The 25,599-nt window shown below is 34.8% G+C and overlaps 3 protein-coding genes and 1 non-coding gene across 4 annotated transcripts; 2 read left to right on the top strand and 2 right to left on the bottom strand.

Annotated features, from left to right (window-relative positions):
* Positions 1-4,512: 4,512 nt before the first annotated feature.
* Positions 4,513-11,323, top strand: LOC21406109 (dynamin-related protein 1E). Its single transcript, XM_024174907.1, is given in 16 exon segments — positions 4,513-4,780; positions 4,905-4,968; positions 6,305-6,412; positions 6,799-6,900; positions 7,420-7,470; positions 7,568-7,629; positions 8,051-8,141; positions 8,255-8,319; positions 8,445-8,495; positions 8,497-8,640; positions 8,752-8,871; positions 8,980-9,050; positions 9,457-9,682; positions 10,088-10,138; positions 10,225-10,596; positions 11,041-11,323. Coding segments are annotated over 16 exon segments (1,845 nt in total). The 5' UTR covers positions 4,513-4,642; the 3' UTR covers positions 11,170-11,323.
* Positions 11,324-11,774: 451 nt separating this feature from the next.
* Positions 11,775-14,493, bottom strand: LOC21406108 (haloacid dehalogenase-like hydrolase domain-containing protein Sgpp). Its single transcript, XM_010112207.2, has 5 exons — positions 14,318-14,493; positions 13,059-13,173; positions 12,617-12,768; positions 12,287-12,548; positions 11,775-12,198 (listed from the first exon to the last, which is right to left on the bottom strand). The coding sequence occupies exons 1-5, from the start codon at positions 14,350-14,352 to the stop codon at positions 12,007-12,009; spliced, it is 756 nt and encodes a 251-aa protein (XP_010110509.1). The 5' UTR covers positions 14,353-14,493; the 3' UTR covers positions 11,775-12,006.
* An 8,424-nt stretch (positions 14,494-22,917) lies between these two features.
* Positions 22,918-24,435, bottom strand: LOC112094306. The gene has a single exon (XM_024174873.1). The coding sequence runs from the start codon at positions 24,433-24,435 to the stop codon at positions 22,918-22,920; it is 1,518 nt and encodes a 505-aa protein (XP_024030641.1).
* A 798-nt stretch (positions 24,436-25,233) lies between these two features.
* On the top strand, positions 25,234-25,340 carry LOC112094313. The gene has a single exon (XR_002903473.1). It is a non-coding gene; the product is annotated as a small nucleolar RNA R71 (small nucleolar RNA).
* The last annotated feature ends 259 nt before the right edge of the window (positions 25,341-25,599 follow it).

The following is a 25,599-nucleotide window of genomic DNA, read 5'->3' as shown; positions in this document are numbered from 1 at the left end:
ATTTTTTTATATCGCTGTCATGTTAGTAATTATCACAATTAATTATAATAATTGTCGAGTAATAATAAAATTCACTATTATAATTGTTGGTAATTATCAAAGTTAATTATAATAATTATTACGAGTAATGATAGAATGCACTATCACAGTCAACTATTTTTTATGTTGGTTAAATACTGTATTCTTGTCATGGCTTTCCTTTATTCGCTTACTTCAATGTACAAGGGTTTCGCATCATTCAATCAAGTAAAGTTGGTCAGCGGAATAAACCATCGATAAACCTTTGAAAGCTCGTGTGACTTTTAGAAGACCATGTACTGTTTTGCAAAGATGAAACTTGTTTAATAAGAGAACAAATAGAGAACTTACCACTGAACATATACGCCGTTTCTGCACTTACGTGGTTGGTTTCACAAAGTAAAAGCTATAATCTATTGAAACAACACGAAAGATTCTTCTCACAGTTCAAATGATAAATTAAACATTTTCTCTCATAAAAATTTAAATTTTAGTTTAAATTTTCTAATCGAATCCGTTCCTACACTTGTATGTCGAGAAGTTATTTGTCAAAATTGAAGATTTAGGAACCAAAGCAGCAAAGCGTCACAATACTAATCCTCCTCAACTGCAGCCTTTGTGACAATGTGCTTCCTAATTTTCAAAATATAATATTCATTCTCTTGATCTATAAATTTTTTTTATTATTTTTTATTTTTAGGAAAAGCCGATTTTTATTTAATTAACTGAAGCTATATCAGCACTTACAACTAGGATAATCTTTTAACAAAAACAGATCTTCAATAGACGATAGAGAAAACTTTGCTAATGTGTGAGCAGTCATATTACCACAACGAGAAATACGGCTACACGGACCACTATTAACTTCAAGTCTGTTTAGTTTGTTGATTCGAGTTGAGATGTGAGTTTATATGAGAGTTTTTTACTGTAATAAAAAAGTTAGATGTGACTGTTTCTGAGAGTTTTTTACTGTAACAAAACTCAAATTCTAAACTCAAATCGGTGAAATAAATAAGGCATTCACATATTAAAATCCGGATATCATTCAAAATAGAAAAATCAACAGTATTACAATATGAATCATTCATCGCACGCACTGCCATTATTGAATCACTTTAAATGAAGGAAACACGAAGGCTACTATCTTTAGCAAACAGCAAGCCTTCCCTAATATAGCCTAGCATTCTCCAAGAAAGGGAGGAAAACAACATGTGTAGGAGTATTTTTGGTAACTCCATTATGTCTGAAGCTAATTTGACTTTAGAAGGCATATTTTGAAAAGTTTTTAATTGCTAAGGAAAATAGACTAAAGAACCATAAAACTTTTTCTAATATAACAATCACTCCTTTCACTTTCGTTTGTCTGCAGGAAAAGAAGCTAATAAAATAATTATGCGCTGTATAGTTCAACTACCCTCATTTTTAATGTATAATGTGTTATTTTTTTCAAAAATCCTAAGGATAATTGGCACAAATAATTTTTAAACTATTCAGTTGATGACAATCTGATTCTTATTTTTTTAATTTTGGTAAACCAACCCTCAAACTCTCAAATTGTTGGCAATAACTCTCTCGTTTGTTAAATTTTTGACGGAATGACACCATATGAACCTCTTTTTTAGTGAAAATACAAATATGCCCTTAGAACTCACACCTCTTTGTTTTTTCCCTTTCCTTCTACAACTTCTTGAAAACCCATCTCCTTCCATATAACCGTTCCGCTGCCTCCAGATCTGCGTGCACCGGCGCCGCTGCAAGCCCAGCAACCATCGAGCCCAGCCCCAACGCCGCCTCCAAATTGCCAACACCTCTCAGGAGCTCGCCACCCACTAGCGAACAACCGATCCGCCGCAAACTCGGGCCAGTACCACCGGCCAGGGCTGCCCATCCACGGGTCACGGTCGCGTCCTTCTCGGCGCTCGTTCACCACACAATTGCAGTCGCCGCTCTCGAAGTCTTAACATTTATGAGTTTTTTCGGTTGTTCAAATGGTTTCGTATTTTGATTTCTGATGCCCATATTTAGCATTGTGTTCTTTGGTTGATCAATTATTTTGTTTATATGTTTTGGAAACTTGGAACTGGTCTATAAATTGATTGTTTTTTCCTCTTTTTTTTATGAAATGTGATTTGGCTCTTATTCATTTGGGTCTTATAAAAGAGAACCCAGAGAGATAGGGAGTTAGAGAGAGAAAAAGGCTTGCTCTGAATGAAGAGGGAGAATATATATATATATATATATTTTTTTTTTTTTCCCTTTTTGCATCTCTTCGTATTTCCTTCGCTATGTAATCAAACAACAGAGAAAATCATAGGTTTTTTTTTTCTCAGGAAAATATTGTAGTTCTGATGTACCCAATTTTGAAACTAAAAGCCTACAAAAAAGTATATCTGAAGAACAGAGATAGTTGATGCCACTAAATATAAATGGTTTCTTTTTTTTTTTTTTTTTTTTTTTTTTTTTTTTTTTTTTTTTTTTTTAAAAAAAATTTTTTTTTTTTTTTTTTTTTTTTTTTTTTTTTTTTTTTTTTTGCTAATGAAAATATATATGAGTTTGTTTGATTGTTCTGGCTTTGGGGGTTTTCTTTTTCTAATTTTTTTATTGATCTGATAACCAAAGACCATGCCTCCATGCGATCGTCACGGGGACAAGTGTGCTGATCTTTCTCTCTGTTGATTATTATAAATTATTGTTATTTTCCAAAATTATGCTTTGGTTTGCACATAATACATTCCGCCAAAAACTTTAACAGATTTTAACATAAAGAATTAAATTGCCAACAATTTGAGAATTTGAGGGTGCTTTCACCAAAATTAAAAAAATAGGAATGAAATTATTACCAATTTAATATTTAAGGACCATTTACGCTAATTACCTAAATCCTAACAGAGTGAACTTTTCGTTAATATTTCATAGTATGAGAGGAAGGAATGTTATATTTTAAAATTGGCACACATTGCTATAAGGAGTTAAGGCATCATTTTGATAATTAATCTGAAAAAAATTAAGAGAAAATTTTTTGAGGGAGAGATGGAGGGAGTGAGAGGAGTGGAGGGAGAGATGGAGGGAGTGAGAGAGTGGAGGGAGAGCTCCAATTCTAAGATTGGTAATTCGTATTGCCGTATTAGGTGTGTTATTGTCATGTCCCTTAGTTGACACTATAACTTTTGATATGAACCCAACCCATTTAATAATCACGGTCAGTAGACAAAATTCAAACAATACTTTTTAATAAAACAACCTAAAACACATTTACAACCCATCTAGTGTAATCCATTTTTAAGCAAAACTAAATAAATAAAAGAAATTTAAAAAACTAATAACTTAGCAAAATAGTAAACTTAAAACAACAAAACAAATTATTAAAACAATAAACAACAATTAGACACAAGAAAACATGATCAATATTTACATATCTTTATAAACAAGCTATAAATGGGTTCATAATGTGTCATATTTGTGTCAACCTATTTATGATATGTTTAATAAATAGGTTATTATGGGTTAATTTCGTATTAGATGGTCCGCATTATGTTGACCCTTTATCGTTTTTGGTGGGTTTAATATGTTTTGACCCAAACCCATTTAAGGCAAACCTAAACTCTCTAATTTTATGCGAGTTTCGAGTAATATTATCGTGTTGTGACTAAAATTGTCAGCTCTATTCAATCCCACGTTTGGTTGAAAAAGATGAGAGGTGCATGGATGTAGTCTCTCGTGGCCCACCAACTTTAAGCTTTAAAAGACTGTTTTACCCTCCAAAAAAATTATTAACAAATAGTTTAAATGAACGGTATAGTAATTTAATAAATAATTATCATATATTCTTTTAACTCTCTTTTTATCTTATCAAACAGAATAAAGAATTATTATCAATAATTCTCTTTATTCTTTCTACTCTCTGTCTCTATATCTCTCTAACCAAATTAAACCGTACTTGTGATTGTTTTTTTCCTCGTTACTACCAAGTGAACCAACAATAATTCTTCCAAAATTTTCCTTCATTACGAAAATGACCCAAGTCCTTAGAAGAATGTTGGAAAAATTACCACTCCACTAAAAAAAATAAAATAAAAAAATAAAGCCATTAGATTGAGCCCGCCAAAACCGGATTCAAAAACTTTCAAACCGTTTCACATTCTCAAGTTGCAAACAAAAAGCCAAAAAAAAAAAAGAAGAAAGAAAAGGAAAAGCCAAATATAATTGAAAATTGACTCTAGATTCAAAACAAGTCAAGCCAAAAAGACCATAATAATATCATTATATTCGTATCCTCCGACCATATCTATATAAAATAGTCACGTCACGTGGGGCGTCGCATTTCATTCCCCATTTTTCCCACCCAAACAAGTCCCACGCTTTATTCGCCCCCACTCCCACTCCAAAACAGAAGAAAACCGACTCTAATTTATGAACATTATTTTATGAACATTATTTTAATCTAATAAAATAAAATATTCCGAAAATTTTAAATTCATATAAATTATTATTTTATTAAAAAAAAGCAAAAATAGCTTCCGTGCTCATCTTCTTCGTCTTCTACCTCCTCCTCCTGGTCTCTGTCATCGTCGCGTCGGTCGTTTTTGGCCCGAAAACTTCTGTCGTCGGAGTCGAGGACTGCGAAATGGCGACCATGGAGAGCTTAATTGGCCTCGTCAACCGGATTCAGAGGGCCTGTACGGTCCTCGGCGACCATGGCGGCGATTCCGCACTCCCTACTCTTTGGGAGGCTCTTCCTTCTGTCGCCGTCGTTGGCGGTCAGGTACTAATACTCCTACTCAATATTTCTTTACATTATATGTATATATATGTATATGTGTATGTGAAGGTTATGTGTTTGGTTGTTTTATTCAGTAGATTTTGTGTTTTGTGGATGTGAAATGTAGAGTTCTGGTAAGTCGTCGGTCTTGGAAAGCATCGTCGGTCGGGATTTTCTGCCGAGAGGATCAGGTTTGAAATTGTTAGGTTTTAGGTTACTGTTAATTTTTTTTTTTAAGAAAAAAAACGAGAAAGAAATGGAGTGAAAACCGAAAAGAATAGGGGTGTTTTCGATGGGTTTGGAAGGTTTTTTTAAAAACCACTAACTTGAAAATATATATTTGAGCGGTTTGATATTTACAAAAATTAAATTAAATTAAATCACTTAGAGGACGTTTGATTGATGAATTCATAATCATTCTCGATTTACGTGTATTTTTTGTGAGAAAAAATATTGTAGTGAGTTACGAACAATAATTCAAATCATAGCACGAATTCTTGAATCAAACACACTCTAAAAGCTGTTTTGACGATTTAGTTTGGCCAATTTAAGCTTTAAAATTAAAAAATTTTCAATAACTCATAAAATTATAAAATCGTTAATTAATAAAAATAAAAATAAGACTAAAGTTTACAATATAACTTAAAAATAGTAAAGGTCTAATAGTTCACCATTTAAAATTGTAATACAAATCAACAAATATAGGGTAATCTTGACAAATACCTAGTAAAAGTGCATGTGTCAAGATTTTTGCTCTTTACACTTGATTCATAACATTTTTAGTCAAATAATTACATTAACAAAATGATATTTATCAAGAATAAGAGATAAGGGTCTAGACTCATGCACTCTTAAAGGTAAATTCTCTATTTTTTCACAAAAATATGATATGGTGTATTTTCTAAGTGTAGAACCTTTATTATGACCAATAAAAATTAAAATAAATATAAAAACATTTAAAAAATTAAAAAATTATATATGTATATTTTTAGCGGAATATTAGGCGGTTTAAGGAGTCCAAATCACAAATTAAATCGCTCAAAAAAATTAGATTAAAAAACTAATTAAACTGCTTAATAATTTAAAAATAATAATGATTTAATTTGAATTGAGCGGTTTTCACGGTTTGACGGATTTTTTGAACACTCCTGGAAATGGAAAATAATTGTAGTTCAAAGTCAATTTTCAGTCCATGTGAAAAGGAAAGTCAAACTAAAGTCAAACAGCTTTTTTTTAAAGGTATATAATATTGGTAATGATGTTTTCAATTGTTATTAATTTTTATTTTCTTTTTTTTCCGTATCTCTTTTTTCTTTTAATAGTCATTTTCATTACCGAATTATAAAACGAAGATTGAAGAAGCGGGAAATATCAAGAGACAGATTTGAAGCAAAAGGGATGGAAATAGAACCAAAAAAAAAAAAAAGATATACTTAAAATAGCTTTAATTTCTTGTCATTCAATTGAACTTAATAAAGGGGAGTTGTAACTTGTACTTGAATTCTTATTGTTGAAATGAGTTTTCAGGGATTGTCACTAGGAGGCCTTTGGTTTTGCAGCTACACAAGACAGAACAGGGTATTGAAGAGTATGCAGAATTCCTTCACCTACCAAAGAAAAAATTCACAGATTTTGGTATGTTATTTCTTGAACAGGTGCAATGATAAGTGGAATTTCTGTTTTTGTTTTCTGAACATAATTTATGACTTGGCTTGAAACTTTGAAGTTTACCTAATAGTAGCAAATGTGTGTCGTTTGCTCTTCTAGTCATATTTGCTCAAGTTTTTCAATAGAAGTTGACCTTCTCTTTCAGGTGGCTATTACATCACATTTGGATTTTCGAATTTGACTCTCTCCTTTTTAGCAATATAAACTCCATTTAACTGTTCAAATTTATTTTATTCTTTTGTTTGACTAAGTCTGCAAAATTGCTCAATAGTTTGTGACTTGTGAGGTTCTTACATCTTTTGAAATTAGATGTGGTTTTCTTTGCTGGTTTGACGCCTGTTTTCCTTTCACAGCTATGGTTCGGAAGGAAATTCAGGAGGAAACTGACAGAATGACCGGGCGCTCGAAACAGATTTCTCCCATTCCCATTCATCTTAGTATTTACTCCCCAAATGGTAAAGTAGATGTTTCTTTTTTATCAAGCACCTTGTTACTATGTTTGTTTCTCTCCTCCCCTGAAGATGACCACACTGTTTTTTTGTCGTATTTTCAATTTGGTGTATTATAAATGTAGGAATATGGGTAATTACATCGACAGAAAAATTACAAGATGGTGATTTATGTTCTTGGACCGTTATCTATTGGTTGGTAATCGATTTTCTCATGTATGTCACATGAATCATATTCCATTACTAAGAAAATCAAGAAATCTGTATTGCGTATTATATTCACACGTTAATCATTTATATACCTTTTGCACTGTTGTCAAGTTGGTTTTCCTTCAAGTATTAGGATATTTACACATGCCTTCTGTATTCAATTTGTCTAAGCTTTGCCATTGAAGGCAAGGATATAGTTCATTTGCGTTTTCATTGATATTCTTGTGATATATAGTTGAATCATGATGTCAAAACAAGTTCATAACATGGCTATTCTGTGTCGTTAACATGATTTATCACTTTATCTTTTGGCAGTTGTCAATTTAACCTTGATAGATTTGCCCGGCTTAACCAAGGTTGCTGTAGGTATACTTTCTTGTCCTTTTCTTTGTTAATAGGACGTAAATTTTATGTTCACTTTTTTGCAGAGTAATCAAGTTTGAGTTGATTTTGTTATTTGTAGAGGGACAGCCAGAGAGTATTGTTCAGGACATTGAAATTATGGTTCGCGCCTATGTGGAAAAGGTATTAAGGAAGTTCAAAAGTAATATCTTTTACTCTTCCCAAGTTTGATAAGTGTGGCTAATAAGTGCATTGGTCTGTTGGTCCTTTTATCCCATAAAATTGACTTTCAATGATATCTTTATCGTAGTTATGACGACGTCCTTAAATACACAAACGTAATGAACAAGTCATGTCAAATTTGAGAGTTTTCATTTTCAGGATTATGCCACGTTAGACTAGAATGTTACTTATGATATAATGTTAGTATTTCAGTTTTGTTTTGTTTTTTTAATTTATAATGCATGGCTTTTTTTTTTCAATTTGAGGTTGTTTTCTTTGGCGGAAAAAAAAGAAGCAAAATCAAGAACAAAAAAAGAAGTTTGATTGTTTCGTGTAGTATTGTTTTTTGTTTTATGTATGGTCTTTTGGATTTTTGTTGCAGCCAAATTGCGTTATTCTGGCCATAACTCCAGCCAATCAAGATATAGCAACGTCTGATGCTATCAAACTTGCTAGAGAAGTTGATCCAACAGGTACCCTTATGAAAATCTTCCCACTTTTATGGTTTAAATCTACCAGATTTTATGGAGAAACATGAGTTTCCTTCGTCTTCCCCCCGATTTTATTGGGCTTTTTTCTTATTTAGGCGACAGGACGTTTGGGGTGTTGACAAAGCTGGACTTGATGGATAAAGGAACAAATGCTTTGGATGTAAGTATCTTGCCCGCCTTATGGTTCTTTAGAATTCAAACATTTAGCTCAAGGATGGATTTCGTGTTGTTGATGGTGACAAAATTGCTCTCTCACTAATGGTTCCTATGGTATTGTATTGCTAGGTCCTTGAAGGAAGAGCCTACCACCTTCAACACCCTTGGGTTGGAATCGTGAAACCGCTCACAGTCTGATATAAATAAAAATGTAGACATGATTGCTGCTCGGCGTAGGGAGCGAGAGTTTTTTGCCCACAGTCCTGATTATGGACACTTGGCAAGCAAAATGGGGTCGGAATATCTAGCGAAACTTCTTTCAAAGGTTTTTCTTGCTTTGGTTATGTCACTTTTATTTTTCCAAATGCTTTATTATTTTTCTGTAGTTTTTTTTAACACATAGAGCAAGTCTCTTATTAATGTCATATGGTTTCAGCATTTGGAAGCTGTAATTAAGGCTCGTCTTCCAGGAATTCAATCGTTGATCAACAAAAGCATTGATGAAATTGAAACAGAGTTGGACTATCTTGGTAGACCTGTTGCCATTGATGCCGGGGTAGGAACTTTAAATATCACTGGTTCAATAACTTTCGTATCTGAATTTGATTTTGAGATAATTCCCTTTCTTTTTTTTTTTTTCCTTTTTTTTCCTCATGCGCATCAGGCACAGCTATATACAATCCTGGAGTTATGCCGTGCATTTGACCGGATATTTAAGGAGCATTTGGATGGAGGGTAATATTTTCTCATATTTTGATCCTGAGCCTTACAGAAAGAAAAGATTCGGTATTTTCTTGAACGTTTCCTTTGATTGGCATCTGGGTTTAAGTTTTAGAGACTCGTTTGTCATGAAACATCTTAGGCACTTATCGACGGGTGTTATAGGTTACTTAAATCTCACATACTTCCTGTTTGGTCCTTATTCAAAGGCACCGAATTCATAAGAACAACAGTTTGGTCATAATATATAATAACCGGTCTTTTTAGTACATCATGTTTTATGCATTGATGAACTCCCTCTCGTTAGATTCTTATTCTCTCTGGTCTTGTTTGCATCTAGTAATATAGCCATCTATTGTAACTATAAATAAGTATTTAATACTTCTAAATGTTTCTTGTTATATTTTCTTTGCTATCTCAGGCGACCTGGTGGTGATCGGATTTATGGCGTATTTGACCATCAGCTCCCTTCTGCCTTGAGGAAGCTCCCTTTTGATCGTCATCTTTCACTTCAAAATATAAGAAAAGTGGTTTGTGAAGCGGATGGATACCAACCTCATCTAGTTGCACCTGAGCAAGGTTATCGGCGCCTCATTGATAGTGCCCTGAATTATTTTAGAGGCCCAGCTGAAGCGTCGGTTGATGCTGTAAGTGTTGCCGTTCCACTTTCCGTTCTGGGTGATTTTTGCGGGTCTATTAGTGATCATGTCCAAGGCATATCAGAACAAAATGTCCTTTTTGGAGCATGTTTTCTAGACAGGAAGCCGAAGTATATCAATTTTGGATTGTTCTGTTCGAGTATCGTATGCCGTAGAGATAAGAACTTTAGGCAATAGTAGTGCCCTTGAAGAACTTATTTGATTATGGAATCCTTTCTTCATTATCTATATTTCTGGAGCACATAGTTCGTCAGAAGTTACAAAAGCAAATTTAATTCTAAGAATCATCTTTTAAATCCTTTTACTTCTATGGTTACAATAATTTTACATCCGAGCCATTATACTTGGCGTTATATCATTATTGTTCTTTTAATCGGTAGTCTGGCTCTGCAGGTTCACTTCATTCTTAAGGAACTTGTGCGGAGGTCGATTGGAGAAACTCAGGTTCGGAACTTCATATCTAATAAATTGCATTTTCTGACAGCGGTCTAGTAACTAGGGAAATAGACTGATGTTTTGGCATGGAGCAGGAGTTGAAGCGGTTTCCGACACTTCAAGCTGAATTAGCGGCTGCAGCAAATGAAGCGCTGGAGAGGTTCCGTGATGACAGCAAGAAGACAACTTTGCGATTGGTGGACATGGAATCATCGTACCTAACCGTAGATTTCTTCCGGAAACTTCCCCAGGAAGTCGATAAGGGAGGAAACCAAGCTGCTGCCTCATCGGGAGACCGATATTCGGAAGAACACTTCCGTAGGATAGGATCAAATGTTTCTTCCTATGTTGGGATGGTCTCCAAGACACTGAGGAATACAATTCCGAAGTCTGTTGTTCACTGTCAAGTTAGAGAGGCAAAGCGGTCTTTACTAGACCATTTTTACACACAACTGGGCAAGATAGAGGTATCCAACAATTGGTTCTTCACTGTTCTCTTGCTCTTTGAACGAGACAGTTCTGATAAAATAAATGGGATGTGTAAATATTGATTTTGTTACCACCAATGGGTTTGGGTGGTGGTTACGATGCCTTTCTTCTCCTAGGTGCGCCCAGGATTCGGTACTCCACAGCCCCACTTTAAGATCCTTGCTCGGCTAATGTATTGTGTTGAGTGTGTGGTGGCATGGGTGAAAACTGGGCCGATCTTTCGAGTATAATTGAGTGAGGTCCTTTATGTTCCAACAGTGGGTCACAGGATTTTCAAAGTGACAAAGGGGATGGCGGGGTTGATGACATCAATGATCCCCTTTTTATTTTGGAAAAAAAAAAAAATTGATTTGTTCAAATAAGAGCTCTTTCTTATTTGGGGAAGCAACTTTCTCAATAGCTTATTGTTGTTTCTTTTCTAGGGTAAGCAACTAGCTCAACTGTTGGATGAAGATCCGGTCTTGATGGAAAAGAGGCTGCAGTATGCGAAGAGGCTTGAGCTTTACAAGTCTGCTAGGGATGAGATTGACTCAGTATCATGGTCAAGATAAGATGTTTTCTGAATGCAACTGAAAAAAAAAACAAAGAAAAAAAAATATATATGTTGATAGCTGTGGCTTTTGCTTAGGGAAGTGGTGTTTTTCAGCAAGAATTCCTTTTTTTTTTCTTTTGTTTTTTTTTTTTGCTTTAATTTTTGTTAAAAGGCTTTCCTGATATTTCTTTTTTCGGAGTTTAGTTTTTAGTTTTTATTTTTTTGTATTAGAGGTTTGTTGTTACAGTTTTCATATTTGTGTGCATATATATATATATATATATATATATATATTCTAAAATCACATATTATTGTGCTTTTACAGTTTTCAAACGACATGTTTTAGCAGTCAGTTTTACCTTCGGTTAATGGGAGACCTTACTGAATTGACCTGAGAGAACAGGCATGGAAGAAAGTTGAGACGAGATTTGAAAAGAGAGGTCTAATAAGGTGCAGAAATCAATGTTATCCTTTAAAAGAATATTGAAATACGTTTCTTTTTTTGTCTTTTTTTTTTTTTTTTTTTTCTGTCGTATAAAACGTATTTATAATTTATCATTTGAGTTTCATGAATAATTTCGATCACTCAGCTGTAGTAGTGTATTCAAATTTCTTAAAATAGTATTTATTTAGAGTGCTTATCAAATTATGAAGCACATTATTTTGATTAATATGCTATATGATCTATACGTTGCTATTTCAGCCACCATAACTTGATAACTTGTAGGAGAATTATTACATATCTCAGTTAAATGACTACTACAGCGTGAGGACCAAAAGATTCCTCAAAGAATTATTTAAATGAAAGTTCCCCACAGAAGTCTATGATCTTTTTTCCTCCCCAATAAATGGGATTTTAAGCTCCATTTGAAGCCTTACCCTCCTTCCTGTCAAGCTCTTCCAGCGCCTCCCACAATTTTGGATCAGCATAATCTTTTATAAGAAATGCGGGCTTCGCTTGCATCAGCAAATGTTCCGGATTTCTGGTCGCTATACCAACAACTTGCATTCCAGCTGCGACTCCAGCTTTTATCCCCGAGACCGAATCCTGGCAAAACAGGAAAAGAGCAAATATCATGAGAAGTTTGCATAAACTTGAATCACTGAAAGATTTGTGAACTGAGAAGAGGGCAGACCTCAAATATAAAAGTGTGATCCTTAGATGCCTTGAGGATATCCAGAGCCTTCAAGTAGGGATCCGGGTGCGGCTTGGCATGATCACATTCGCTTCCAATAATTACAGCATCGAAAAAATCCGACAGCCCGAGACGCGAGATCATGAGTTCAGCATTTGGCCTTGGAGCGTTTGTAACAGCAGCACGCTTCAGCCCACGATCTTCGACCCATTTCTTCAGTTTATAAAGACCATCCAGAGGCTTCAATTGTTCTGCAGCGAGTCTGGTTGGAAGATGCTACTTAGTATGGAATTTGAAAGAAATTACAGGAAGCGAGGGTGCAGAATTTACCGACGAAACATGGCTTCTTTGTCATCTGTGAACTTTAAACCTCGTTGGAAATCATCAGGGAAGAGAGCCCTGGCAATATCATCATTATGTTTGCCAGCAATATTCTCAATGAAGAAATCCTCATCAATGGGAACTCCTCCGTTGAAACCTATCTGTTAAGTATACCAGATTCCTGTTAATGAAGTATAATTGATGTTTCGCAACACTTGAAATCAACGCAAAAATATCTGATTCTAATATTTTGAGGCAAATTTCATTATTGTTCACAGATTCGAGGTCATAGACGAATTATGAATCTCATGTTACATAACAAAATTGCAACAAAGAACATCGGCAATATGGGGATGGAGATCAATGTAGATCATAGTAGAAAGTTATCAACCAGAATAAGATAAAGCGTTATTGAGTGTAAGCTAGTAAAGCAAATCCTCTTTAAGTTTACCTCTTGAAGCATTTCACGGAAAGCGTAGTGGTGAAGCGGATCTGAATCACATAAAGTTCCATCAACGTCGAATAGTATCCCTTCAAGTGGAGCTAGTCCAGAGAGTGAACTTTTGCTGTTAAAACAGAAGGGGAAAAAAAAAGAAAAAAAAGAGCAATTAGACAGAAGAATTCTAGTGAAGTTATGAACAAAAAGAAATTATTCTGGCCAACCTCAACTCCACAAGTTTTATTGGGAGACAATATGGATTTATAAATTAGGGACAATTATTCTTAAAAGCTCTATATGAGTTTATGAAGAAAGAATTGAGATGTTTTTGTCATAAAGAAGACAAGAGACTAGTCTGCTCCTTAAAATCAATTTCCTCTCTTGTTTTAATACAACTCTTCTAAGTTCTAACAAATTACATTATTTACAGCACAACAGGCATAACTACAAATTTCTACGTTTTTTCCTCTTCTAAATATGTTACATTATTTAAACTAGTCTTCTAACAAATTACATTATTTACAGCACAACTGACAGAATTACCAATTTCGAAAATGTAACATAATTCAGACAAGTCAATAATTACAGACAAAGACCCACTTTTAAAAAGAATAAAATTACAGATATGCCCACTATCGAGGATAACATTGCTTATTCACCCACTAAAATTTTTTCTCTGATGAAGACGTAGCTTCTTCATAAGAATCAGAACGTTGTCCCCATTATCTTACGCATTCTTCTAGAACTTACAGAGAGAATTTCTTTATCATGTGGCTTTCTTTGCAATTTACAGAACAAACAAACGACATAACTACATAATATATATATTTATATATTATTGCATAACAGTATCAAGATGTAGGAGCGTAATTCATCAAATAAAACATATCTTTTAAACACAAAACAGAGCTTCAAAGTTCAAACATTTCTCAACAAAAAGAGGACACGAAAAATATTTAAATCCACAAATATAATTGAAATAAAAAAAACTGGGATATTCTATTATCTGTCTCGGCGATAACATGCAAAAGGACTAAACATAAATAAACGCAAAATATTCGCACGAGGATAGTCAAGTACGATATGAATCCATTCGACGATGACGATTATCAAATTCGAAACCGCATTGCAAAAAAAAAAAAAAAAAAAAAAAAGGCAGTGCATGTTTTTCCGGTTTTCATAACTTAATTTAAGGATAGAAAATAGAGAAATAAGAAGAACCCAGATTAAATATTCAATCAATCTGGGGGGAAAAAAAAGACCAGTTTTACCTGTCCACGGAGTTTTCGCAACATGAAGCTGTCATTGTAATGATGCGTTGTTTCTTTTTGTTTTTTTGGTTTGTTCTGAGGAAATTTTGGTTTCTCAGAAATGGTTAATTAGAGGAGAGAAAGGGGCAGGTTGCGGAAATATGAAGAGGAAAAACGGAGAGAAACGAATCTACCTGGAAGCACCAACTAGATGCCGGGTCCAATTCCTTTTCTGACCATCGTCACTTTCTCACGTGTAGTATTATCAGTAGTTTTTCTTAAAAAAAAAAAAAAAAAAAAAAAAAAAAAAAAAAAAAAAAAAAAAAAAAAACAAAATAAAGGAAAGAAAAAGAAAAAAAAAGATAATTGACACGGCTGCTTCTTTAATTTAGTCTTTATTCTTTTAATTTTAACAAAATAATTTTAAATATCATTAAATTAGTGCAATTAAATCTTTTTATTTAAATCCATTAAATTTATAACAAAATTTAAAATGTGACTATCACGTGCCTCTTTTTTAAATTCAAAAGACAAAAACTACCCTCGAAACTAAGATTTCGGTCCGAAACCCGATTAACCCGCCCTACCTTACCCGAAATCATGGTTTTTATTATTATTTTTTTTTTCAAATTAAAATATCCCCAACCCGCACTGTGCGGGTTGGGAGGCGGGGCGGGCGTCATGTGACCCGATATACCCCGACCCGACCGTGTGAAGATGGAGGGTGTTAAAAAAAATCCCTAAATCCCTAATCACTTTCACTTTCAGTCTTTCATTTCTCAGTTCTCTCTCACTTCTCACTCCCTCGCCGCCGCCTTATTTCTCGCTTCTCAGTTCTCAGTTTTTTTCTCAATTCTCAATCTCCGACACTCTGTTCCTCTTCTTCTTCTCACAATCGTTGTCTATCGCCTGTCCCTCGTCACTTCTTTTTCTTCTGAACATCGCAAAGTAAACGCGTTTGGTTGATGGATTTTGGTCGCATCCACATCCAAATAATCAACAAATATTCTTTCTTTTTTTATTATTAATTATTAATTATCAGAATCTCTGTTATTGTATGGTAATTCAAGACGAACCAGAGAAGAAGAAAAAGCCTTCTGAAGAGGCCAAGTCTCTACGGAGACGCCCATGGCGAGTTTTTCCGGTGGTGCTTCTCCTGCTACACCTTTCTAGTTCACCCCCAGAAGGTGCTTACTTTGCTTTCAATGTGACATTGTTTGATTCTTTTTCTGTCTTTGTTCTTGGGTTTTTATTTGTTACCGTTTTTAGTTGCTGGAAAATTATGGGGAAAGAAATAAGTTTATATATATATATATATATATATATTGGTTTATTGGGATCTTTTGTATGTTCTCTCATCTGGGTCTAGAGAAAAATTGAGATTTTTAGTTTTGGGCTCACAATGGTTAGGAATTTTTTTGGGCCATAAGAGTTGTTGAGCACTGCACTTTGATTTTCTTTGTTTCCCCTGTTTCCACCAAACCGATCAACCTGTAAAATCGAGCCTACCCGAGGTAATCCAAAGGGTTACGAGTTTGTGGGCCAATGAGGATGTTGCGGCCTAAATTTCCCTCATCCGGAGGGCCTAAATTTCAAGCCCAACCTGAGCCTACCTGACCGAGTTACACCCATACTCAAAACCTCACAAAAAAAAAAAAAAAAAAAAAAAAAACCTAAACTACCCAAAACCCCAAAAAAAAAAAAAAAAAAAAACAAAAACACTGAACACAAAATTGAAAAAAGAATAAACAGAGTTGCAATATTCACCAGATCTATAAAAATTTCTAGGTTCACATTGATCTATAAGAAAGATGAGTAGAACCAATTTCAAATTCAAACCCAAAAAACACAGATCACAAAACCCACATAAAGAGAGGTAGATTAAAAAACTATCAAATCCAAGCCATTTTCCATGGGTTCTTCTTCTGCAAAATCCATCACACAATTCTCAAACACCACAAACCAAGAACAATATCACCAAAACCACTCATCAAACCAATCAATTTACCCATCAGAATCTTGAAACTCACTCACCACCAAAATCCAATCCCCGAAAGCCCTATCTCTTTCAACCCCTCGCCCACTACCTCCAAAAAAAATGGCAAACCCACCGGCCACCACATTATTTCTCTCGCCTCCACGGGTCGGTTCCAGCGCCTACTCCGATGTATACCGCGCATGGCAGCTATTCGATGACGCGGTGATGGCGCTGAAGGAGGTCCACGACTACCAGTTGACACCCATATTGGCGGCAAAGAACGATCTTTCTTGCACCTCTCCCTCGAGTTCTGACCTAACCCTGAGCTCCCTCCGCTAGCGGCATGAACTCCAGTAATACGCAGATCGACCGGCGACGACGCGTTGGACGAGGAGCGACGGCCAATAGGCCGGGACGCGCCAGTCCACCAGCCTCGACACTCTCTCACTCTCTGCTTCCTTCTTTCTCCTTCTCTCTCTCTATTTTTTTGAAAAAAAGTTGTAGAAAAGTCTCTCTCGGTTGCATTTTTGAGTTATGGTGACTTGAATTTAGATCTTAAGTTGAATTTGACTTATAACTTAAATTGGAGTTATAATTTGAGTTTGTATTTAGATGTGCATATTTAAATTATAGTTCGAATTAAGAATCTATTTAAGTTTGTGTTTGAGTGGGTCAAAACTTAAATTTATATTTAAATAGTATTATAAGAAAAACTCAATTATGATAGAAAATTTTAATAGGGCATACTCGTATGGTTTTATTTACTTTTTCGTTGTGAATGCATAGAAAAAAAATCATCTCAATAGAAATTAAAACGAAAATGTTAACTTGAGTTTGAGTTAGACTTGTTCGGTTGCATTTTTGAATTATGGTGACTTGAGTGTAAATTTTAAGTTGAAGTTATAACTTGAGTTTATGTTTAGATTTACACATTTGAGTTATGATTTGAATTGAGAATCTATTTGAGTGTGTTAAAACTTAAATTTGTATTTATATATTATTTTAATAAAAACTCAATGGTGATGAAAAATTTTAATAGGGTATATGAGTGGGGTTTTATTTATCTTTTCGTTGTGAGAGTATAGTAAAAAAAAATCATCTCAATCAGAATTAAAATGAAAAAATTATGACGTTTTTAAGAATAGAAAAAATATTATTCATTAACTTGAGCTTGCGGTTAAGAACTTGAATTGAAGGAGAAACTTGAACTCAGATTTTAGCCCCAAACTCAACTTCAAACTCAAATTTTACAAACGAACATGAACTTGAAAAAAGTTGTAACTTGAGTTCAAACTCTTTTTGCGTTTTACTCCAAAAGAACAAGCACTTAGGGGTCGTTCTTTTACATTTTTGAGTTAGGGTGACTTGAGTGATGATCTTGAGTTGAGTTTGAGTTATAACTTGAGTTGAAGTTGTAATTTAAATTTGTGTTTGGATGTGCCCATTTGAGTTATGATTTGAATTGAGAATCTATTTGAGTTTGTGTTTAAGTAGGTCAAAACTTAAATTTGTATTTAGATAGTAATTTAATAAAAACTTAATGATGATAAAAAATTTTAATAGGGTATATGGGTGGGGTTTTATTCGTGTTTTCGTTGTGAATGCATAAAAAATAAAAATCATTTCAATCAGAATTAAAACGAAAAAGTTATGACATTTTTAAGAATAGAAAAAATATTGTTCATTAACTTGAGTTCGAGTTTATGAACTCGAGTTGAAGGGGAAACTTGAACTTGAGTTTAGCCCCAAACTCGAGTTCAAACTCAAATTTTACAAAAAAAACATGAACTTGAATAAAGTTGTAACTCGAGTTTAAACTTTTTATGAGTTTCGTTGCAAAAGAACAACCCCTTAGGAACTTGAGTTGAAAGGGGAACTTGAACTTGGATTTTAGCCCTAAACTTAAGTTAAAACTCGAGCTCAAACTCAAGTTGAAACTCAAATTTTACAAAAGAACATGAACTTGAATAAAGTTGTAACTTAAGTTCAAAATTTTTTTTTGAGTTTTAGTCCAAAAGAACAAGCTTGATTTTTTTTTTTAAAAATGGAGATCGGATTTGATTTTTGTAGAGAGTGCTTATCTTTGTTTTTTTTCATCTGTTTTGTCTTCATCGTTTTCAGTTTTGGGTTTTTTTTCCTACAGATATATTGCTTGGCCTTTTAAAAAAAATTATATTTCAAATATATTGCTCGTGATTTTATGAAAATAACCCTCGTAATTGGGTCACGTGAGGGCTCACACGGATTTTAACGTGAGTAATTTGACGGATTTAGACGAAAAAGACTTAATTGCACCAATTTAAGGACATTGATGACCATTTTGCTAAAATTTTAAAAAATAGGACTAAACTATTACATACTGAAGAGGTTAGGGACCATTAGTGACAATTATCCATATGAAAATTGTTATGGTGGGCCACCAAATAAATAATTAAAATTGTACTTACGAAAGTTATCAAAAATTTCTCTAAAGCTTTTGCTTATTATTCTAAAGGAAACATATTTAGAACACGCCACGTATTTTGTTTAAGTATATTTTTGTCTTTTTATTGTGTAGATGTTTAAAACACCTTCTGTGTTTTAAAAAATCACATTGAAAATACCCTTAAAACCATCAAACTTTTTAAAATACCGTTTTGAATCTATATTAAATGTTATTTTAGATGTAAAAATTTAAAAATATTCAAATAAATATTCCAATTAAATAAATACTTCAATTATTTTGAGATTTTTCATTCTTTAAGATTGATTTTATCTAATATTTTAGTTTAATAATGTTTTAAATTACATTTACTAAAGGTTAAGAAGGGAGGGTGATCATGGTATTCTAAAAAATTTAATTGCTACAGAGGATATTTTGAATCTAATTTTATAAAGTTTTGAGTATTATCTCTTATTTTAAATAATAACAATATTATTATAATTGAAATAATATTATTGTTTTCATTAAGATCGACTATGTTATATCTATTACTATTATTTGTTTTAGACAATGCTGTGAGATTGAAGTAGCAATCTCCCCTAAAGTCCCACCCTACCACTTCGTTACCATTACATCAAACGTTCTTAGACATGTTATTTACGTATAATATGAAAATGAAACTAATCGTTAGATTTATATAAAATTCTTCAATATACCTTTTTATTAGTATTATTATTTTGATGTGATTTTAAGCAAAATAAATTGATACATATATTTTCGATCGGAATAATCTGTCACAAAAAAATGGGAATACTGAAAATATATAATAGAATATGATTATGTTTTGAATTGTTCGATGTATAAGTTATGTGCTATCAAGTTTTATATATTTTTTAATTATTTTGATGTGATTTTAATTAAATCTGACATCAACTATTAATACAAATGTTGTACCATAAAAAACTCCTAAACAAATATCATGTCTCATCAATGAATATTGATATTGGTTCTTTAACACCAATCAATGAAATAATTCAATCACTTGCCTCCTCCCATTTTTCCTGCAAGTTCTTCTGCTAAATTATGGTCATGGAGGACTATGTAAAACAGAGAGGGAATTTTTGGTTGACTTTTGTAGGGTGTTTTGTCGTATTATTTTATATTATAGCACTAATAGTAAAGTAACACAAATCATTAAGGTTCGGAATAGACCAGAGTTAAGATTGCGTCATAATCAGAGTCGGGCAAGACTCGGGTTGGACTAGAGTTGAGGTCAGGGTGGCGATTGGTGCCCCTTTTTTCTTACTTATTTTTTGCACGGTTCTTAGAGTTTATGAATATGTTCATATAACGTTCGTAGGCAAAGTATTACTTTGATCTAGATCATAAGTTCAATGTTGTTACTTTGATGTTGGACCGATAGTTTGCACTAACACTGTAAAATTTAATATGGTTCATGATTAACGTCTAAAAATGATGTTCACAAGCGGTCAATTATAGCACAGAAAGGCGGTCGTATTCACAGAGAGATAACAAAATAACAAGAAAAATTAATAGAATAAGAGCGTTAGAGAAAAATAAATAACAAGTGAATTAAAGAAAAAGAAAAGTTTTTGAGATTTTTATTGCAAATAAAAAGGAGAGAAGATTTGTGTGAAAGAAATTTAGTAGTAAAAATGGTAAGGTGTCGAGAATCCCTAATGCTTCGTTCACCAATTCAAGTTTTGATTCACAAAATAAAATAATCGAATAAATTAAATCTCTAAGTTGACTCCGGAAATATTATTATTACAAGTTATCCAAAATCGACAATATATCAATTTGACAATATTGCAGTAAAAGACAATTTGCAAAATAATTTGAATAACAAAACAATGCATGACAGAATTACATAAGAAAAGCGTGACTGAACTTATATAAAAATTGGCACACAATATTTTAAAAAGTAAAAGAAAGATAGATGAGATTTAATTCATTCAGATATTGAACTTTACAGAACAAGGAATCAAAAACTTGAATTGGATCACTCAACAAAAGTTCATCTCTAATCTCACCAAGAGAACTCTAGCCTAGCTTGCAAAACATTCTCACAAGTTCTAGAGAGAAAATAAGAGACTGACAGCAAGACGAAAAAACTGAATATTAAAAGCTTCCTAAAACCTTAGGTTAACCCCTCTATTTATAATGTTTAGAGGTTGCCTGTCAAATAAGGAAACAAACAATAAAAATAGAAAATTTACAAAAGAAAAAGAAACAAAATAAAATTACACATAAATTAGGAGAAATTAAATATATGATTTGGGAAAGAAATCTGGTAATTTGCTCTGACTTTTGGGGAAGAAATTCAGATTCAACATAAGGGGACACGTGTCGAAGCTCGGTTGGATGAAGGGAATAGAGTTGCCACGTGTCGTGCGCGGAGTGGAAAGAGAGTGCTGGCGCAGATAGAGAGAAGGACAGCTGGCGTACGCTGAGAGGAAAGGCAGGCTGGCGCTGTCGTGCGGGACCCACACGAGGAAAGCGTTGGACGCGCGCTGATGGCTGCGTGGAAGAAACGTGCTCACTGAGGACTGGCGTGCTGGTGACGCGTGAGGCGTGAGACGGCAGGAGGAAGGGCGCGGATTTCTGCGCTGACTGATGGGGCCCACACGTGGGTTGGCTTGATGGCTTAAACGACTCTTCTCTCTTTTTGGCTTGTGCGGCTCGGCTGAAAGGCTTGGCTTGGTTGAAAATATGGCTTTCATGGCTTATTTTTTGTAGCTTTTTACACTGTTTTTTATCTACAAATAATTAAGCAATAACTAGATAAATTCCAATGAAAAATATTCTGAATGAAAATAATGAAATTCTTTAATTAAAGCTTAAATATTTTAATATTATATAAATCAAAAGCAGTATTTAGGGTGCATTTTCATGCACTTATCACAACCCCCAACCAGCTTATTGCTAGTCTCTAGCAATCCAAGCGCAAGAGAAATCATGTCACAAAGAAAATCTAAGTCTCAACTAGCTTAGTGACCTGAGTATTTCAAACAAACTGTTAGTAAGAAGCCAAAAGATACTATTAAGATTATTTCAGTCATAACTCTAGAGTCGTGTGTCTGCGCTCCAAACCATAACCTTCTTACCACTGACCATAACACATGCAGCTTTGAAAAATTCACCAAGTAAAAGTCTCAACTCCATTATTCTCACGGGTGTCAGAAATATTTGAGTGCAAAGGTTTTCTCTCATAAAGTTAGAAATGGAACAATCAACGCTCAGTGTGAGGAAGGTAAAATTTAGGACAAACAATCAAATGAACATTGATCAAAAGATAGGTTAATCAACTACTAAAACATTCCACCATTCTTACCACAAACCGGCTTTTGGGATTTCATTCGGGTCAAACAGAAATTTACAGAAACGAATAAAGAGCCAAAAAAAATGCATAAGAAAAATAAATTACTTTTTTTTCTTTTTTTTTTTGGCAAGAGACAACCTGCAATAATGAAGTGAATGTAGAAAGGTGTTCTTTTGACAAACAGCTATATATCATCAAATGTGATTACAACCAAACTACAAGATCTGTGAAATGTTGCTCTTGCTCAGTTTTTTTTTTTTTGAAAGATAAGAAATGAGGCTCTATTACATAAGATCATTCTTATCTAACCCAAAATCCATCCCTCAAGCATATGCACCAAGCATACCACTAACCATGTAATAATGTTCCAACAGTGATTTTACCAGCTCAAAAGATCAATGAAGGTTCAAAAGTCGTGTTCTCTACTCTCTTGACTCACCAAAAATCAAGTACTTAAGCTTGAGAATTTTCTCAGCTGACATGCATTAACATCCATCTTACCACAAGGTTTAGCACGTGCAAACAGAAACTCTGGGAGTCATTTCTTAGTAACCAAGACAGTAAAACTCGACCCAAACTAAACATTTTGAAATCATACTCAGATAACTTCGTAAAAATTTTACCCCAAATATCAACATGACAAAAATAACTCTTACGCATGAATATGCTCATCACCCCCAACCAAAATCAGACAGTGTCCTCAGTGTCAAAAATTATGGAAATATAGAGAAAGAAAACACCTGGACGATGAACATTCCACATATGAGCACAGCTTGAGCTTCCTTATATGATTCTCTAAAAACACACATAAAAAAATGTAAAAAGAAACAAAGAAAACAGAAAATGAAAATATGGTACAGGTGATGTGAGCGAACTACTCAGGGTTGGTAAACGAGGTCGTCGAGAATGATCTCTTCAACCTGGTTCACCCGCTCTAAGTAATTCTTTAGACGCTGGCCATTTACTTTGAAGATTCTCCCATCGGTTGGGTCCTCAACCTTGACAGCACCATTGGGAAAAACGCGTTTTACTACGAACGGGCCAGTCCACCGCGACCTCAACTTACCGGGGTGGAGATGCAAACGGGAATGATAGAGATGAACCCGTTGATTCGGCTTGAAATTCTTCCTCAGGATCTGCTTGTCATGAGCCACTTTCATTTTTACCTTGATCCTGGAATTGCGCTCTTTTAGCATGTCGATCAAGCGTTGTTCTTGCAACACATCGAGTTTAGATGAGATGATGACTGGGATTGTGCCTTCATCTCCCAAGAACGCAAGTTTTAAGCCCTCAGGTAGTTGGGCTAGCTTGACTTTTGGAGCCTCCTCGGTAGATGATTTTGGTTTTTCTCTTTTTGTCGGGAGCTCCTCAAAACACGGTGGCCCAAACTTTGTTCCTCTATCATGTGATTCTTTGAAAATAGCAAAAATGTTAGCTAGCTCACAAGGACCGGAACTCTCAGATTCAGATTTTTGGAGGAGATTTTCAAGATCTTCAGAGTTGCTTTGCAGCAGAACCTCCTCCTTGACAAGTGTGTCAATCATAAATGTTTGGTGACATTCATTGTCATCATGTGGTTGCTTTTGAAAATGAAAAATATTTACCTCAAGGGTCATATGCCCGAAAGATATCTTCAAGAGACCATTCATACAATTGATAAGTGCATGTGCTGTGGTAAGGAAAGGCCTTCCTAGAATGATGGGAATGGATGACTCCATATTCACCACAGATTGTGTATCCAAGACAAGAAAGTCCACAGGGTAATAAAACTTGTCGATTTGTAACAGAACGTTTTTTACTATTCCCCGTGGTCTCTTAATGGATCTATCGGCCAGTTGCAGAACTACATATGTGGGCTTAATCTCTCTAATACCCAATTGCGAGTAGACCGAATAAGGCATGAGGTTAACACTCGATCCTAGGTCTAGTAACGCTTGGCTGAATTCATGTGTCCCGATCTGGTAAGAAATGGTGGGACAACCTGGATCTTTATACTTCGGCGGTGTCTTCTGTTCAATCACCGCACTTACTTGTTCTGTCAAGAATGTAGTTTTCTTGACATAGTGCTCTCTCTTTATGGTGCACAGATCCTTGATAACCTTGGCGTAGGCCGGCACTTGCTTGATCACATGTAGTAAAGGAAGATTGATCTTCAATTGTGTCAAGTGCTCTAGGATCTCACTTTGATTTTCTAACACTTTCCCAGCAGGTCGGAGAGCTTGGGGGAAAGGCACCTTTACCGAAATTTTTGTTGGCTCTTCTTTCTCCTGAGCCGATTCTTCATTACTTGAAGTGGTTGTACTTGTTGATGGCGTGTCAAAATTCATAGCACTTCGAGTAGAGATGGCTATAACTTCCTTGATATTTTGACCTTCAGAGTTGGAAGTTTGAGCCATGTGTTGTCCTCTCAAATTGGACTGGGCTTGTGATGGAAATTTACCGTGCTCCTGAACGGTTAAAGCTTCTGTCAGCTTTGTGATCTAACTTTTTATTTCCTTGTTCTCTTCCACCAGCTGCGTGAGCATCGAATCAACCCTTTGATTCGTTTTATTTTACGCGTCCATAGAAGCTTTTAGGGTATCCTCTAGAGAATTTCCTTTCGGCTGCATGTTATTCTGAGGCGCAAAATATGTCCTTGGTGGTTGAGATTGTTGCTCTGATCTCCATTGCCCTCTAGATGATTGTGCATGTTGGTTTGGATCTCTCCAACTGAAGTTTGGGTGGTTTTTCCAACCAAGATTGTAAGTTTCTGGGAAAGTTTCATAAGGCTTCTTGTATGTGCCCAATGCATTACACTGCTCCTCGTATACCCCCCTCATTTCACTTAACGTGTGGCAATCCTGAGCTAGATGGCCCATTCCACCACAAACGAAACATGGCTCATGTGCCTCTGTCCTTGCCACCATGTGGGGTCCTTGACTATCTTTACTTTTGAGGGCCTTGATTTGCTTCGTCAAAGCTTTAACTTGGGCCTTGAGGCTGTCTTCTTCCCTTAATTGATAAACTCCAACTGGTCGGGACCTACTGGTGCTCTCAGTAGCACTCAGTCCAGTCCAAGTATGAGCTTTCTCTGCTAACTCATTCAGTTACTTGATAACTTCATAAGGATCCTTTTGGAGAAAATCCCCATTGCAAATTGGCGCTCTCGGATTGTGAGTCCATCGTAGAAATAGCTTACGAGGCGCCAACTTTTATATCCATGGTGGGGACACAGATTTAACAGATCTTTAAAACGCTCCTAAGCTTGATAAAGAGTTTCATTTTCCTTCTGAGTAAAATTTGAGATCTGTCCTTTCAAATTGTTGGTCTTATGGTGTGGAAAATACTTGTTGAAGAATGTCGTTGTCATTTCTTCCCACGTACCAATAGACTTGGGCCTAAGAGAATACAACCAGCTTTTGGCCTTGTTCTTTAGAGATAAAGGGAAAAATTTCAATCTGACGGTGTTTGCGTCCTCAACACGACTGTGGAAGGTGGCCACCACCTCTTCAAACTCCCGGATGTGTACATATGACTTCTCGTTCTCTAACCCGTGAAAAGTTGGGAGAAGTACAATCATG

The sequence above is a fragment of the Morus notabilis genome, unplaced genomic scaffold (genome assembly GCF_000414095.1).
Source record: "Morus notabilis unplaced genomic scaffold, ASM41409v2 Scaffold135, whole genome shotgun sequence".
In the NCBI taxonomy this organism is placed as follows: domain Eukaryota; kingdom Viridiplantae; phylum Streptophyta; class Magnoliopsida; order Rosales; family Moraceae; genus Morus; species Morus notabilis.
Note: the sequence above shows the minus strand (reverse complement) of the source record. Positions and strands in the feature narration are given on the sequence as shown.

Bases quoted from the DNA above. Each gene is read 5' to 3' on its own strand.
- LOC112094306 (XM_024174873.1), bottom strand. From the start codon at position 24,435: ATGGCTCAAACTTCCAACTCTGAAGGTCAAAATATCAAGGAAGTTATA.
- LOC21406108 (XM_010112207.2), bottom strand. From the start codon at position 14,352: ATGACAGCTTCATGTTGCGAAAACTCCGTGGACAG. The intron at 13,174-14,317 runs GTAAAACTGGTC...CTGTTTTAACAG, and splicing joins TGCGAAAACTCCGTGGACAG to CAAAAGTTCACTCTCTGGAC. The intron at 12,769-13,058 runs GTAAACTTAAAG...TATACTTAACAG, and splicing joins TCCGTGAAATGCTTCAAGAG to ATAGGTTTCAACGGAGGAGT.